Source organism: Phocoena sinus, chromosome 18 (genome assembly GCF_008692025.1).
Source record: "Phocoena sinus isolate mPhoSin1 chromosome 18, mPhoSin1.pri, whole genome shotgun sequence".
NCBI lineage: Eukaryota > Metazoa > Chordata > Mammalia > Artiodactyla > Phocoenidae > Phocoena > Phocoena sinus.
In genome coordinates, this window is record NC_045780.1 from 79,121,732 (window position 1) to 79,135,248 (window position 13,517).

The window sequence follows — 13,517 nt, forward strand, 5'->3', positions numbered from 1 at the left end:
CTTCTGTTTTTGCTCCACCGAAGTGGGAAATGAAGGTCCATTTGGAACCCGGGACCCTGCCTTCCCATCGCCAGCTGGGAGGTTTCAGGATTCGGGAAGTGCTACCCACATAGGATGGGCCAGGGCTCCCAGACCAAGTCTTAAAACTGAGGGGCCTTTTCTGTTCACAGCGCGTTTCTCTGTCCTGGAGGCCGCCAGCTGCCCCCCTGGCTGCTCACAACAGTGCTGAGTAAACCAGCAGGGTTCTGGGAGCACAGGGGCGCCAGGGCCAGCCCCCCTCCCCAGGGTCGGGTGGGGCTTCCCCACACGTGCCCTCCTGGCCCCCAGACACCTCCCAGGAGAGGCAGGCTCCCTGGGAAGGCAGGGCCCAGCAGGGCTCGTCGGCAGGGACATTTTAATGTTGACCTAAAGACCGACTCTCTATGTGGCTTCACGGCTGCGTCCCCGGGGGCCCCACCACATGGGCTGCAGAGCCACGGGCACGCCCCTGGGTGTGACTGTCGCCAGGCTGGGGCTCTGGAGTCTGCCTCTAGGCCACAGCCCAGAGCACGAACCCAGCTCTGGCTAGCCCCTGCCGCCCCGCTGCTACCCTGCTAGCGAGGTGTGTGCTGGGGGGCTGCAGGAGGGCCGCCCCTCCTCCAGTGGTCACAGCCCAGGTCGAGCCCTCCCGGCCGCACCAGCTCCAGGCTCTCAAGCCAAACAGCCAGGAAAAGCAGACATGCTTCTAGATAAAGCAGTCACCTCAGACGGGACGTGCCGTGTTTCCCGGTACCGTTTGCATTTTGCGTAACTCGGCTAAGCAAACTTTCAAAGTTCCAGTACGAGAGCTCTCAAGGTCACTGGCTGGGCAGTTGCGTAAACAGGAGATCTGCACGTTTGCAAAAATCAATGCGAACGGGCTTCCCAGAAACGGTCAAGCCAGAGGGTCCGTTTCTGCGCATCCCGCCTTGACTTCCTCAAAGGGAACCGTCCCGCAGAGAAGGCCTCGGACGGCCAGGCCCTGCGTGCTGGGGACGGGGGTCTCTGTCCAGAGCAAACCTGGATGGGCTGTCAGCCCACAGGTCGCCTGGGGTCCGAAGAGATCTCTGGGGGAGCCCTCCTTCCCACCAGGCTGGCATCTCTCACCAGCGGGGCCGAGCCCACAGGTCAGAGAGCAAGGGCAGCTGGGCACCTGGGAGTGGAGGGCAGAGGGGTCCCCACCGCCCGAGGCGCTGAACCTTCCCCGTTGGGAAACAGAGCTGGACTCAGTGAGGTTCCAGAGGGAATTCGGGCAGTGTGGTAGGGAGGCCTCTTGTCTGGTTCGCACAGTGCTGGTTCCGTGGGCCCTGGGACCGTGTGCCTCAAAGCTCGTCTCCAGGTGGACCTGAACCAGGCCTGTGCCCTGTGGGCACAGTCGGTCCCGCTCCACTGCATGTCCCCTAGAAAGTCTCCTCCGGGGACAGACGTGAGCAGGAAGCCGACCGTGAGGAACCACGGTGGGCGGTGGCGGTCAGGGTCTGACTGTCCCTCCCGAGAGTGAGGGACCGCTCATCGGCACCCGCGGTCCCTGAGGAGCAGGGTGAAGACACGCCTGGGACAGAGCCGCGTTTGGAGCGGGGAGGGCAGAGCAGCTGTATGGCGGCTGGGTGGCAGGGGGAGGGGGCGGGCTTAGAGAGCCGGAGACCTGCAGACACAGGGTCCCTGGAGGCCTCCGCCCGCTGCAGCTGCAGCCCCCGGCCCTTGGGGCTGGAGGGTGATGTTTCCGTTCTAGAATGATCCTCACTACAGCCACCATGAGACCCTGATGGAGGTACCAGAGCCCTGGGGAAAGTCATCCCGAGCATCGAACTTGAATTACAAACAGGACGGGGTAGCTCAGCATCAGGAGAGCCCGGGGCGCATCACCGAGTCGGGGTGTGTCCTCACCGACGATGCGGACGGGAAGCAGGGCTCCTGACAAGAACGGGGTTCAGCCCTGGTCGCCAAGGTGCCCACGTCAGAAAGAACAAAACAGCTGGGAAAAACACACTACACGAGCCTCCGAAGGAAACCAAGAGGATGCGGGGAGAGAGGGCACCGTGCGGGTGCTCCGTCAGGGGCCCCTTAACAGGAGGGAAGCCCGGTGTGCGGGCTGCCGGCGGAGGGAGGGAGAGAGACAGACAGAGACACAGAGCCAGAGACAGAGAGAGACTGAGAGGGACAGAGGCAGAGCGCCCCCGGGGGGCCCCGTGCTGACCCGCTCGGTGAGGGGGGATGAGTTTGCTGTCCCCTCAGACGGAGGTCAGAGTATCTACCCCCTCGTGGCGCTGAGCGAGGCTCTTCCCGAGCGCCCCCCAGGCCCGCTTCCCCGTGGCACTTGGTGCCCCGGGAGAGCTGGTCTCACCGGGAGGTGCTGGGCTCCCCAGCCCCTCGCAGGAGCCCCGCTGGCCCGGCCTGGTGGGCGCCCGCCCTCGAGGGTCTGCCGTAACCCCCACCCCGCCCCGGGCAGGGGGTCGCTGCCCGGCTCTGTTCGGGTTACCCCCCCGCAGGGAGCCCCTGTGACCGGCTTGTCCAAGGCGGCCCACCGCGCTGTGCCGCCTTATCTGCTCGGCTTTCCGTGTCGGCGAAACGTGCCACTGTGTCTCCCCGCCCCCGCGGCCCAGGCCCGGTTCCCGACCCCCGACCTCCGACCTCCGACCTCCGACCTCCGACCTCCGACCTCCTCCCGAGGAGCCGCCCCAGCTCCGTCCCTGCCGGCCTCGGCCTTTCATCTCTCCGTCTCGCCCTCTCTTCGCCTTAAACGGAAAAAGACAGGACTGAAGCCTCTAGGACACCGAATTGCCCGCTGGCCTCCGCGGGCGGCCTTTCTCTGCGGGGCTGCTTCCCCGTCCGCACCCGCTCCGAGCCGAGCCGGGCGGGGCTCTGGCCGCGGGCTGAGCATGGCCGGCCCCGGGCCGCCGCTCGCCCTCCTCGCCCTCCTCGCCCTCCTCGCGCCGCGCGGCGCCCAGCCCGCAGGTAGGCGCCACCTTGGGCATCCTTTCTGACTCAGGCTTGCGGGCGGGTGGGTCGCGGGCTTTTCCTGGGAGCCGAGGGCCCCCGGCGGGACCAGCATGACCTGAGCCCAGCGCCCGGTCTCTTCGCCGCTCGTGACGAGTATGTTGGAAGTGACCGTGTCCCTCGGGGTCCCCGGGGGCCCAGGTGGAGCCGGCCGCCGGGTCCGGGGCTCAGGACTCGGTAGGGCACGGCTTCTGGGGGAGCCGAGAGGGCACCCCAGCCCCTCATGCCCCCCACCCGCGGGCCTCTCCCCGTCCTCAACCTTCCTTCGCATTCAGACCCAAACCAGCGACCTCAGATGGGGGCCCTGGGGCCCTGGAGTCCTGCCGCCCACGCGGCCAACGCGCCCCCGCACCCAACCGGCGGCCAAGGTCAGGTCGCCAGGAGCTCAAAACACACCAGACTGCAGAGGTTTAGCACAGAAATCAGAATGCAAACTCAAATTAATAGTTTTTTTAACAATTGTTGTGTGTTGAAACAAGTATTTTGGATCTATTGGGTTAAATAAGTATATTATTTAAATGATCATAACCTCTTTCCTTCGATGTCCTAAATGTCCTGGGACACTCGTGACCACAGGGCCTGCAACCGCTTCTCTCGGCTGCGCTGCCCACCTCAGCCAAGGCTCCAGCCACCGCCCCCCTCCCTCCCTCCCTCCACACAGCAGAAAGGGTGACATCAGATACCTCTTACAGTCAGTCGAACCTTTAGAATAAAACCCAAAGCTCGGAATGAGGCCTCAGTAAGAGACACCCCCCCCCCCGCCCCCGGCAGCACACAGCTCACAGCCGCGTACAACTGTGCACAATCGTGTACGAGGTAAACGGCCGAGGACTCGTGAAACGCTGTCCTGGAGGGGCCACAGATGAGATACCCAGAAAAACCCTCCCGGTAACGCTGAAAGCAGAGTATTTTATCCCATGTTTGCTACATGCCCCTTCCTGGCACGAGGGGAAAGACCAACGGGAGCAAAAGAATGAACGGGGCAGTGCAGCGCCCACCACCCTCGGCTCCCCGCAGCCCCAGGCGCAGAGCCTACACGGCGCGAGGGGACCCAGGAGGAGGCCCCACCCCCGCTCAGACCACGCTTGGCACCACATGGGGGAAAGAGACCAGCTCCGCGGTGGGATGCTGGTGCTGGGTGGAGAAAGAGAAACCTCTCCGGAGAAGCAGTCGCTGCGGTCGGCCCAGGGGTCTGCGGCCGCTGCTTGTGACTGCAGTGACACCCCAACGATCCAGGGTCACGTCGGGGGGAGACATGGGTCCTCGTTGCCTCGGGCTCCCTTCTCAACCTGGGGCCTCTCATGGTAAAAGAAAACCCCAAACACACAAGGAAAGAAGACAACCAGAAACTTGCAGGAAAAAGAGTAGAATCAGACTCACAAAAACCTTGATACCCAGACACAGAACACAGGAGATGTGCTAGAGATACGGCAAGAAAACAGGAGACATTAAAATGCCCAAACAGATGTGAAAAAGGATCGAACAGAACTTCTGAAATGGTAAAAATATTCATTGGAATTTTAAAATCCATTCAATAAATGAATCAACAGAAAGCATTCAGGGAAAAGATTCTCCTTTACAGCAGAATGCCGATTAGTAAGTGTAGAAGGAAAGAGGGGTGTAAAGTCACTCTTCTGCAATTAAAATGGTAATAACTGATTCAGGAAAAACTACTTCATTGACGCTGAAAACACTCGGCTAAAGACTGTTGGGGGACAGGACATTCCTATCCCAAAACATCTTCCTCACAGTGGAGAAACCTGTGGACACCATCTATGCAGTGTCCCCCAAACTTCATGTTTACCCAGAACCTCAGAATGTGACCTTAGTTGCAAATACGGTCTTTGCAGGTGTATTAATTAAGAGGAGATCATCCTCAGTTAGGGTGGGCCTTAAATCCAACAACTGGTGTCCTTATGAGGTGGCTCTACTCAGTCCTCCCCACTGTGATCCTCATCCTCACATTCCAGAATGACGCTTAGAGCTCCAGCCGTCACATTTGTGTCCCAGGTAGCAGGATGGAGAGAGGGACAAAGAAACGGCCAGGGGCCACGCCAGTTGTCTTTTTCAAGAAGGTTCCCAGGAACCTGCTGCCTAGCCCTTCTGTTTGCATCTTGGTGGCCAGCGCTCAGCCATGCAGCCACCCTTAGCGCCAGGGGAGTCTGTCCGCGCAGCCGTGTGCCCAGCTAGAAATCGGGGGCTCTTGTCCTGGCAGAGGACTGCCCAGGGGGCAGCCTCTCAGGCCCGGTCTCCACCCCTTCCTCGCGGGCTCCCACCCTCCTGTTCTAAGCTCACTCCTACTCACCTGGCTGCATGTAAGGGGCCCGGGGCCCAATGTCGTGGGGAGCAGGAGGTAAACTTCTTCCCGGGTCTGAGGGTCAACCGTTGGGTCTGCTCCTCCCAGCACCGCAGAGCCTGGCCCTCAGGATGCGGGTGGGAGTTCTTGGGTTGCCCGCCCACGCTGAGGCGCCTACACGCCTGTCTTGCTCTGCAGTGTTTCTTCCCACCTCAAAAGCAAATGAAATTCTGGTGAGACGGAAACGAGCCAGCTCCTACCTTTTGGAAGAGCTCTTTGAGGGAAATTTAGAAAAGGAATGTTACGAAGAAATCTGTGTCTACGAGGAAGCACGAGAAGTATTTGAAAATGACGCATCCACTGTATGTATCCCCCCTGCCAAAGACTCACACGCCTTCTGATTATTCCGCTGCCTTAGAGGACATATTTTCTCAAAGAGGCTGAACTAAATTAATTAACCTATTTACTTACGTGGGAGGTTGATCTGATCCTAATTGTACAGATGAGGAAACAGAGACACAGAAGTGAAATCACTTTCCCCAGCCAGTCAGTGGGGCACCCGGGATGGCAGCTCAGTCCCACCACCTAAACTCTTCAGATTAAGTAAATTAGCACATCGAGTAGGCGGACTCCTCACAGAGGTCACTCAGCTTGGCAGGACGCTGACGGAATTTAGTATTTTTAATAAAGATGTAACTGTTTCAACGTATCAGCGACGCGAACATCCTCCCTAGGATGCCTGCATGGTAAGAACGTCTCTCATAATCTATAACCTGGATTACAAGCGACAACACATACACTCCAAATAATACAACTGAGAACTTGCCATTCTCAATTACTCATAAGCTTATCAATCAGTAAACAGAGGGGCTGAATGTTTGTGTGTAAATATTTCAGAATAGTAAAATACGTAATAAAGACTTCCCAGTTCTACATATTAAAGCAGCGATATTTAAAGGTGATTCTGAACAAAATGTTGACCCGTTTCTCTAATATATTTTTAAAGTATTTTAAAATCATAATTTCTTAAACGCCCATGTATAAGAAAATGATCTTTAATCAAACGAAGAGAAATTAAAACTTCCTGGTAAAGTTGTGCTTGAGTTGTTAGAAGTCCGAGTATGATTTGGGGAGATGCAATTACTTATATGTTTACCCTCCAGGCCTTAAGTCTGAGTAATTCTCCTAATTTTAGATACCGCCACCCCAAATTAACATTCCCCCCAACATTTTTAATCCTTGTTGAATTGGCTTATAAAAACAGAAAAAGTGATGTGAATTTTTTACATCTGCCTCAGGCACTCTGCAGAGTGGGGCCATGGAGACAGGCCCGGGAGGGGAAAGGGCCTCGCGAGGCCGCGGTGTTTGTGCCACGTCTTAGACTGTTTTCCCTTCCTCAAATGGGTCACCGTAAATAAATACTGAATGGGACATGGGACATGGGTGTATTAAAGATGATATTAAGTAGATGTAAAGAATTTTACGTTCTTTGTTTCAACCAGTATTTTCCTACGAAGTGAATAAAAATCAACACTTTCTTATTTTCAAGCCGGGCCACAGGAGAAAACACGGAACACAGACATCCCATTTGTAACACTTTTATGTTTCTCTTGTACAGGATGAATTTTGGAAGACGTATCTGGGTAAGTGCCTCCTCCACCTACTCCAGGATTCTTTCCTCTTCTCCTCCCTTTAAGGTCAGGGGAGGCAGTTGGCTCACGAGGGCTGCTAATTTGAGGCCAGTGGATTCCAGATTTCGAGCCTTGGGCTCCTGGAACCCCTGACCCAAAGGAAGGGCCTGGCACTGCCCGAGGACGAGGGTGGGAAAGGCCCCGGGGTCCCGCCGGGATCAGGGGGAAGCTGGAGCGGCCTCCCGGGCTCCCTTGGGCCTCGTGCTGAAGGGTCAGACCCGGTTGAGGAAGGCGAGGCTTGGGGGATGCTGGGCGTCCCTGCGGGGACCAGTGACGGGAGAGCTCGAGGAGGCGCCGGCGCTGGTCACGTGGCCGCCCAGCAAGGAAAGGGGGTCCTGGAGGGACGTCGGAGGGTGTTACCCACAGGGTGTCCTCACGTCCCTATCGGCAGGCGGCTCCCCGTGCGTCTCCCGGCCCTGCCTCAACAACGGGTCCTGCCAGGACAGCATCCGCGGCTACACCTGCACCTGCGCCCCGGGCTACGACGGCCGGGACTGCGCCTTCGGTGAGCCCCCCGACCCCCGCCCGGCCTCCTGCCCCGCCCCGGCCTCCGCCCCCGCCCCCTGACCCCCGCCCCCCGGACCCCCGGCCTCCGCCACACCGAGCCCCGCCCCGGGGATGAGCAGGAGGAGGCCCGTGGTAACCCGGCTTTCTGCTGGGAATCACACCTTGTGAACGGCCCCCTGTTTCCCCCGTGGGGTCCCCCCCTCTTCCTCCCAGGCCCCGCCCCGTCCAGACCATTCGCGATCTACTCTCCGCTCTCCCGGGGCCCGGCTGACCCCGCTGGGGGTGATGGGTCTGGGGGGGGGTCAGCCTATAAGGAGACCGCACCCGGCTCTCTGGGTCGTGGGTGCGTGACCCGGCCTGCAGCCTCATCGGCTGATGTCCCTTCAACATCGTGAGACTATCCGTGGGGGGTGGGCGGCGCCAATTCCCGTCAGTGGTCGTTCGTGCAGCAGTAAACTCGCGTAATGCTCCCGAGGGCCAACGCGGAGCCCGTTTCCGGGACGAACGTTACGTCCAGCCTGGATTCCCGGGCTCCAGCTGCCTCCTGAGCGCCCCGCCCAGTGCTGTGTGGACGCCCCAAGTGCAGCTCGCGCCGAAGCAGGGCTTCCAGCTTCATCCCAATGCCCACCTGGAAGAAGCCCCTTAAAGGGAGCGGCTGCTGCGGCGGGAAGTGAGCCCACGGCCGGGAAACGAAGATCCTTGCGAGGGACTTGCAGACCCGCCCCCCGCAACCGAGCTGCTGCTCTGAGGACGGAGCCCTGACTGCTCCTCGCCCCTTCCTGACGCTGGAGTCGAAACGCTCGCCTGGCGACGTTTGGAAGGAAAAGCCAGAGTCCCCGTGCGCAAGGAGATTTCAGAGTGGCTATGTCCAGGGTAACATGTCTGGTTTTCCCTTCTTCCCTTTTCAGCTAAAAGTGAATGTCACCCTTTGAGGACGGATGGGTGTCAGCACTTCTGCCACCCGGGGCCGGGGTCTTACACGTGCAGCTGTGCGAAGGGGCATAAGCTGGGCCAGGACCACAAATCCTGCATCCCCCACGGTGAGTCCCCTCCGCAGGGCCTCCTCCTGCAGGGACCTCTGACAGGCCACCTCCTCCCCCATGGCTGGGCGCGGGGTTCTCCTCCCCCCGTGGCTGGGCGGGGGGGGTCCTCCTCCTCCGTGGCTGGGCGCGGGGGGTCCTCCTCCGTGGCTGGGCGCGGGGTTCTCCTCCTCCGTGGCTGGGCGTGGGGTTCTCCTCCTCCGTGGCTGGGCGTGGGGTTCTCCTCCTCCGTGGCTGGGCGGGGGGTCCTCCTCCCCCGTGGCTGGGCGGGGGGTCCTCCTCCCCCGTGGCTGGACCGGGGGTTCCCAGTCCCCTGCCGGGCTTGCCCGGGGCCTTCTCAGTCCCTGAGAGCAGATCGTTTAATCTCACCTGCTCTGTGTTATACGAATTATCTCAACCTAGCGGGCATCCAGGAATAGGCTGAAGGGTCAGCGCCACAGATAAACCCGACGTCTGCCCTGGGAGGCACTGACTTTTCTTTTCATGTGGCCACAATGAAGACAGGTGTGCGTGCGGAGCCCTCATCTCTGAGGGCCTCCTGACGTCACAGGGATGCGAGCAGGACCCTCCGACTTTCCCGTGGCAGGTAACAGAAACATTTTATAAATGTGTTTTAATCCTTTGTTACAAATTTCATCCTATTTGTCATCTCCACCTTCTTTGATTTAGGTGAACTGCTTACGATCTCAACATCACACTTAAAGCACTTTCTCATTCTGAGCTCACAGCTTCAGTGTCTTCATTATTTGCACCAAATAAAAACATAGTTTTATTTACAGCCATCCAAGGCCTTTCTTAGAGTCCAAAAACCGTTTCCAATGTCGCTGCTCTCGGAAGATAGGCATCCTGGCGGCGCTTGGGTGGACACGGTGGGTCCAGAGCCAGAGCAAGGCCCGGGCCCTGCTCACAGCCAGCTGGTGGAGTCCAGCTCCGCTGCCACGTTCAGGAAACGTCTCTTCTTCGGCACCATTTCTGTTATTCTCCTGTTTCTCCCTTGCCTGGTTTGGAAGCTAAATATTCTATTTCTCTTCATCCAGTGACCGCTCTTGACACTGAAACTTTAATATCTAACTTAGCAATACCTGAAGTTATAATGTTTACCCTTCTCCCAAATTATTTCAAGCACCTCCCACGAGGCTCATCTGCTATTTTGACCAATATTTTATCCTTTTCTTGCTTTTTTAGTAACTCCACAAAATAAGTATTATTTTTAATCATACCGCCAACATGGGTTTGGATTTACCTACGTTTTGCATTTTCCTTGCAACCCAGGCCCTTAATGCAGATCATCCCCTTCTGTCTCGTCTGTCCTTTAGAACAGCCCTGTCGATAGAAACACAATATCGGCCACAGACGTAACTTAAATTTTCTAGCAGCCACGTGCATAAAGGTAAAAGCAGGTGCAAGTAATTTGGATAGTGTGTTTTACTTACCTCAATACATCTAAATATTATCTCAACATGTAATGAACGGTAAACAATGAGAGACACTCACATTTTCCCTTTCACTAAGCCTTTGCCCTCTGGGGTGTACAGCCTTTTACTCTTGGAGCACATGCTGGCTTGGACCAGTCAAGCTCAAGTGCCCAGTAACCACAGCGACCACCATGGTCGACAGCTTTACAGGGCCCTTTGGTGAAGGGGTGCGTCAGCCCCGCGTGCGTGCACATGTGCAGAACGCGTCTACTTCGCCCTGCTGCTCGCAAGCAGGTGGAGCCGGGCGGCAGCGTTCGGCCGCTGGGTGGAGGCCCGGCCAGACGACGGACAGAGCTCAGTGACCACCGGACCCGAAAGGACCGAGGGAGGGGACATCGAGTGAGAGGCGGGGTGGAGGTGGGGATCTGTCCCCAGCGGGACCGTACGTTTGCTGCCTGTCCTCCTGAGCGTCCATCTTCCAAGTGTCCATCACTCAGCCCTTCTCGCCCCTCCACTCCGTGCGCTGCGGCGGCCTCAGCAGTGGGTGGGCTGGGCTGGGCTCGCTGGAGGGGTGTGCGCCCATATTCCTAACCACGACACTATACTGACCCGAATCCTGAAAACTGGCACCAACTCTTTATTGTCTGTTTGGTTTTTAAAGGTAAAACTAACAAATTCTGAAGGAGAAGACTTCTGTGGAGGTGTTCTAATACAGGACAATTTTGTACTGACAACAGCAAAATGTTCACTCTTGTACAGAAACATTAGTGTGAAAACAAGTAAGTATTTTATTCTTTTTAAAATAAATTTATTTATTTATTTATTTATCTTTTAAGTTTTGGCTGCATTGGTTCTTCGTTGCTGCACGCAGGCTTTCTCGAGTTGCGGTGAGCCAGGGCTACTCTTCATTGTGGTGCGCGGGCTTCTCATTGCGGTGGCCTCTCTTGTTGCGGAGCACGGGCTCTAGGTGCGCAGGCTTCAGTAGTTGTGGCACGTGGGCTCAGTAGTTGTGGCTCACGGGCTTAGTCGCTCCGTGGCATGTGGGATCTTCCCGGGCCAGGGCTCGAACCCGTGTCCCCTGCATTGGCAGGCAGATTCTTAACCACTGCGCCACCAGGGAAGCCCCGTCATTCATTTTTATAAGATCACATTGGAAGTAAACACTATCCTGTGTAGAAACAAAACTTTTCATCTGGAATCTTTGCTCCTAACGCAACACAGACTGAGCTGCTCTTCCTCACAGTCATAAGGCAACGGCGACACCTAGTGGAACTCTGGGCACAGCAGGCAGACACATGCGGAATGTTTAGTCTAAGGAGGAAACCACAGCTGGTGAAACTGTCACTGCGAGGCACTGACACTGCCGTGGGGCAGCTCGGACCCCTGTCCACCCCGGGGCCTGGGCTGTGCTGTGAGCTGCTCCACAGCGATTCCCAGGACCCGCAAATATACGCTCCAGCCCCAGACACTTTTCAGTCAACAGAACGTCGGCCTAGAAAATGACATCCGAAAAGCCAAGCTCTGATGGGCTTGGAGAGGTTCCTCCTTATTTCTTCCTAGTCCTTTGACTGGTTCAGCAACCCGCACTGCGCTCTGCGCCCGCGCCCCCGCGAACACCTCACTGGGTTTCCTAGAGGAGAGTGTGGGAGAGGCCCCTCCGTGGGGTAGCCCCTGTCCCCTGCGCGCAGGAGCCGGGCGGCAGGGCGCACGTTGTCACCTTGACCCCCCGCCTCCTTCCAGGTTCCCGCTGCCGGGCGCGCGAGGCCCCGCCGGCGGTGGAGGTGAAGGGCGTCCACGTGCACACGAGATTCGAGGCGGACACGGCGGACAATGACGTGGCCCTGTTGGAGCTGGCGCGGCCCGTGCGCTGCCCCGACGCCGGGCGGCCCGTCTGCACTGCCGAGGCCGACTTCGCCGAGCGCGTCCTCCTCCCGCGGCCGGGCGTGCTGGGCGGCTGGACCCTCCGTGGCCCTGAGCTGGAGCCCGCGCGGCTGCTGGTCACGCACATGGACCCCGGGGAGTGCGGCCGGGCCCTCAACGCCACGGTGACCACGCGGACGGTCTGCGAGCGGGGCGCGGCGGCCGGGTCGGCGCGGTGGGCGGCGGGCGGCGCGGTGGCCCGGGAGCACCGCGGCGCCTGGTTCCTCACCGGCCTCTTGAGCGCCGCGCCCCCCGAGGGCCCCGGGCCGCTCCTGCTCATCAAGGTCCCCCGATACGCGCTCTGGCTCCGGCGAGTCACGCAGCAGCCGAGCTCCGCCAGCCGGAGAGGCGACCACGGTAACAGAGGCGACGAGGAGCCGGTGCTGGGGTGACGGCGCCCTCAGCCCCTCCCCCAGGACCCCTCGTCTGAGCAGAACCCCGGGGAGGAGGGGGGAGGGCGCGCGTCCAGCAATAAAAGCAGAGCTGCCGGCACCGAAAGTCGCTTTCTTGAAACGCCAGGGTACAGAGGGGTTCAGTCCAACAGCGGTCGCGGGGGCGGCGGCGGCGTCGCAGCGACCTCCCCGCCTGCCCCGGGAGGGCAGAAGGAGCGGGCAGCGCGAGGGGCTGGAAGGCAAACCGCGGGCCTCTGCGCGGGCCCGACCCCGGGGCGGGAGCAGCGGAGCGGCTGGGCCTTAAGGCCGCAGCCCCACGACGAGGGCGGCGCAGGGACCGCGCGGCGACAGCCCCGCGGCCCCGTGACGCCGCCGCCTCCACCCACGCCGACGGGCCGCGAGTCCAGCCCGAACGGCGCTTCCCGCAGACCCGACCCGGGGGGCGGGGCGGCCGGTGCCCGACCGGCAGGCGAGAGCGCGTGGATGCACATCACGTCTATTTCCCCGTTAAAGTCTAAGCCGGAGGTGCCCAGTTCCCCCGAGGGAAGGCAGGGCTCTCCCGGCTGACAGCTCCGCGGCCACCGTGGCAGGGCCTAAAGGCAGCTCCCGCCAAAGGCACAGGCGGGGGCGGGCTCCTTCCTGACGCGCTGGGGAGCGCAGGGCTGTTTTAAGGGGTTAAAACTGTGACTCACACACTCTCCTCACCGGAGAACGGAGCTTAAACACAATTCAGATTTTTAAGTAACAACCCTTAAACAAACACGATGCTCGTTCTGACATTATACTTCAACCCCAGAGTTAGCCTTTTATTGGCCAGTCTGCAGATGCGCTGGCCCATTTCTCTGAAAGGACCTTGGCAAAAATAAATATGTGAATCTAACGCGAACTAAGGGACAGGGCAGTGGAGGAACAGGAGAGGACTCTGACGTCTTACTGAATGTGGCTGTGTTATCTTCAAACTGTCATGAGGTCATCAGGCCACTGCTCTGAATGGCTACCAAGGATTTAAAATCCAGCGGATGTGCACTGCAACTTCTACACCAGTAATTCTGTAAAGATACCTGCAACCTCGTTGATGGCATTAATTTGCCCTACAAATCTGGATTTGCTAGAGTAGAAACCCTACCTGGAAATTATGACAAACACACACAGCACAGGCAGAGGTAAGAATCTCCCTACAGCATTTACAGGCTCTATAGAAACAAGGACCACTGCAGAGAAAGATACAGGCCTGCAACGCA

General features: G+C 58.7%; 1 protein-coding gene across 1 annotated transcript; it reads left to right on the top strand.

Annotated features, from left to right (window-relative positions):
• The first annotated feature begins 2,897 nt into the window (after positions 1 to 2,897).
• On the top strand, positions 2,898 to 13,418 carry PROZ (protein Z, vitamin K dependent plasma glycoprotein). The gene is given in 9 exon segments (XM_032611753.1): positions 2,898 to 2,973; positions 5,510 to 5,673; positions 6,930 to 6,954; positions 7,394 to 7,507; positions 8,418 to 8,549; positions 9,050 to 9,135; positions 10,626 to 10,743; positions 11,705 to 12,265; positions 12,268 to 13,418. Coding segments are annotated over 9 exon segments (1,323 nt in total). The 3' UTR covers positions 12,315 to 13,418.
• The last annotated feature ends 99 nt before the right edge of the window (positions 13,419 to 13,517 follow it).